Source organism: Cynoglossus semilaevis, chromosome 14 (assembly GCF_000523025.1).
Source record: "Cynoglossus semilaevis isolate Cse_v1.0 chromosome 14, Cse_v1.0, whole genome shotgun sequence".
Taxonomy (NCBI): domain Eukaryota; kingdom Metazoa; phylum Chordata; class Actinopteri; order Pleuronectiformes; family Cynoglossidae; genus Cynoglossus; species Cynoglossus semilaevis.
In genome coordinates this window covers 1,946,705-1,949,329 of record NC_024320.1, presented here as the reverse complement: position 1 = coordinate 1,949,329, position 2,625 = coordinate 1,946,705, and the positions used below count along the sequence as shown (strand labels likewise).

Below are 2,625 nucleotides of genomic sequence, written 5' to 3'. Positions count from 1 at the left end.
ACCAACCCCCCTGAACCTTCCTGCGGGTGGTGAGTCCACTGGAAGGTACCAACTGCCCTAACCGGGATTCGAACTTGCCCACCATCTCTGTAAGCTATAGTAACATCATATGTTTGTATGTTTTTCTGGCTGGACGCTGGTTGGAGTTATCGATCCACTGCAGCCTCTGTCAGTAAACTCAAATTATTTTGTACATTTTATACTTAGAAAAACTCTTCTGAGAATTAACCTAGTGACAGCAATTAACCACAGTAGGCAGCAGAAGACCATCGGTTAACCATCAGCGGACCATCAGTGGACCATCAGTGGACCATCAGCAGACTATCAGCGGACCATCAGCAGCAGAGCATCAGTGGACCGTCAAGCGGACTAGCAGCTCATGTAGCACTGTGAGGTTAAACCTATCATTTTACTGATAGTACTTTGGTAAGGATTTAAAACATTTGGTAAAAAAATTCTCAGTAGCACAACAGTTTTTTGAGACCCTCTCCCATTCAAAGGTCAGACTTAACTACAGCTGAGCCTTTCTTCCTTTAAACCTGCCCCCTGACTTTTCCAGTCTTTGTAAAGGCACGTGTCCCTCAGGGTGGAGGCCTGCTTGAACCTTTTGTTCACCCAACAGCCAATAAGGCAGTGACGTGTGCCGGCCCTGGAGTATAAAAGCCTGGAAGATTCTAGGAAGCGGCACAAAGTCCTTTTTGTACTTCTACTCTGACTACGTGTTCTTCCTCTGTTGACACCTTTCTGTGTACCATGCAGTCTCCTGGCAAAGCCCTGCAGGACACTCTGCTGTGGGCTCAGAGCGAGCAGAGGCTCACTGTTGGCGTCTACGAAAGCGCGAAAATCATGACTGAGTACGTTCACTTCGCTTCAGCTTTTACTTGAACAATATTTGAAAAAAAAATATATCAACCCGGCGGCTAACAGTATCTTCTCTTTGTTTGTCCACAGAGACCCAGACAGCGTGTCCTTCTGCGTCCTGGGCACGGACGAGGAGTTTGAGTGCGACATCGCGCTGCAGATCCACTTCACACTGATCCAGTCCTTCTGCTTCGACAACGACATCAGCATCGTGCGCGTCAGCGACACACAGAGACTGGCTGAGATTGTCGGCGGAGACAAAGTCGAGCAACTGGAAGACGCTCACTGCGTCCTCATCACGGTATGTATCGCGATATGTGTCGTGTTATAGAGCATCGTGATAAAAAGCACTTGCTGTCAGTTTTATTAAATGAATCAAAGGAAAACCTGGATCAGTGTCTTGACATTGTAGCGATTTGTTTTAAAACTTAAGACCACTACATTACAAGTTTTTAGTTATTTTTATTTGTTGATTTTGTTTTTCTTTTTATGTGTTAATTCAGCCTGAACTGATGTTTTTACACATTCTGTGGTGCTGCTTCCAGAGAATCTAACCATACTTTTCTTCTTCTGTTGGCACAGAACCCAGTTGATGGTTCTTGGGAGGACCCTGCTCTGGAGAAACTGCACCTGTTCTGTGAGGAGAGCCGTCGTCTTAACGACTGGCTTCCTGAGATCAACCTCCCCGGTCGTTGATCTGATCTGAGATTCAACATTTGTGAATCTTTTTGTCTGGAAATACTCATCCTGACCTGCAGGGTGACCCTGTTTCTCTTCATCCCTGGATACTCCTGAGGAGGATTCTGGTCCAGGCAGCACAGCGCCGGCCCCGGCCCCCTCTGCTGAAGGAAAGAGAGGGGCCCCCGGCCCGTGAACCGTCGACTCTCGTACCTGTCCATGCCAAGATGACTCTCATTCTTTCTGTGAATGAGGTCAGGCATGAAACGAGAGCGGCACACGTCGACCCTCATTCTTTGTGTGGATGAGGTTTGGAGAGGAAGGAGAAGCGAGTTCTGCGTCCTGAGGTGTTTTGAGAAAAAAAAACCTCTCAGAGCAGATGCCGCAAACGTGACGCACGCGCAGTAGGAGAAGAAGCGGTGCGGAGGAAGAGGTCGTCTTTTGGAAAGAGACTTTTCTGAATGATGTCCTCCTGGGCTGAGCAACAGAACCAACAGTTGCACATCAGCGCTAATGTTTTCCACTTTCCAGAATTGTCTTAATTCTCTAAAGGTTTCACTTTAGAAATTTAACAATTAAAAAAAAAAAAAAAGGAAAAAAAAAACTCCCCTAAAGTTTCGCTTTAGAAACTTATTCTTGGAAATGTTGAAAAAAAAAATCAAAAAATCCAATTGAGGTTTTACTTAAGAAATTTAATACAGAAGAAAAAATTATTAAAAGAAAACCGTGCAAAATTGAAACTAATAAGATAAAATTTGAAAATATAAGTAAAATATTTAAAAATACCTTTTATTTATTATTGGAAGTTTGACAAAATTATTTAAAAACTTTCAAGAAATATATTGAAAGGTTTACATCAGAATGTGACAAATAAAGGTAATAAGAAAATTAAGTTAAAATACAACAATAACTTTTTCAATGAGAAAAAACAGAATTAGAATTAATTACTTAAATTAGAAAAAACTCATGTTAATTATTAAACATGATTTAGAGATCATTGTAGGGAATAAGATGTTGATAATGATTGTAGACAATGTGTTTTTTTTTAAATTGTAAAATTACTTTAATAACTTTTTAAATTCAGTT

General features: G+C 41.8%; 1 protein-coding gene across 1 annotated transcript; it reads left to right on the top strand.

Annotated features, from left to right (window-relative positions):
- Positions 1-128: 128 nt before the first annotated feature.
- LOC103389087 (growth arrest and DNA damage-inducible protein GADD45 gamma-like) lies at positions 129-2,109 on the top strand. The gene is made up of 3 exons (XM_008324352.3): positions 129-854; positions 952-1,162; positions 1,444-2,109. The coding sequence occupies exons 1-3, from the start codon at positions 754-756 to the stop codon at positions 1,555-1,557; spliced, it is 426 nt and encodes a 141-aa protein (XP_008322574.1). The 5' UTR covers positions 129-753; the 3' UTR covers positions 1,558-2,109.
- Positions 2,110-2,625: the final 516 nt, after the last annotated feature.

Excerpts from the sequence above, each read along its gene's own strand:
- LOC103389087 (XM_008324352.3), top strand. The coding sequence starts at position 754 with ATGCAGTCTCCTGGCAAAGCCCTGCAGGACACTCTGCTGTGGGCTCAG. Across the intron at positions 855-951 it reads AGCGCGAAAATCATGACTGA|AGACCCAGACAGCGTGTCCT; the intron begins GTACGTTCACTT and ends GTTTGTCCACAG. Across the intron at positions 1,163-1,443 it reads CTCACTGCGTCCTCATCACG|AACCCAGTTGATGGTTCTTG; the intron begins GTATGTATCGCG and ends CTGTTGGCACAG.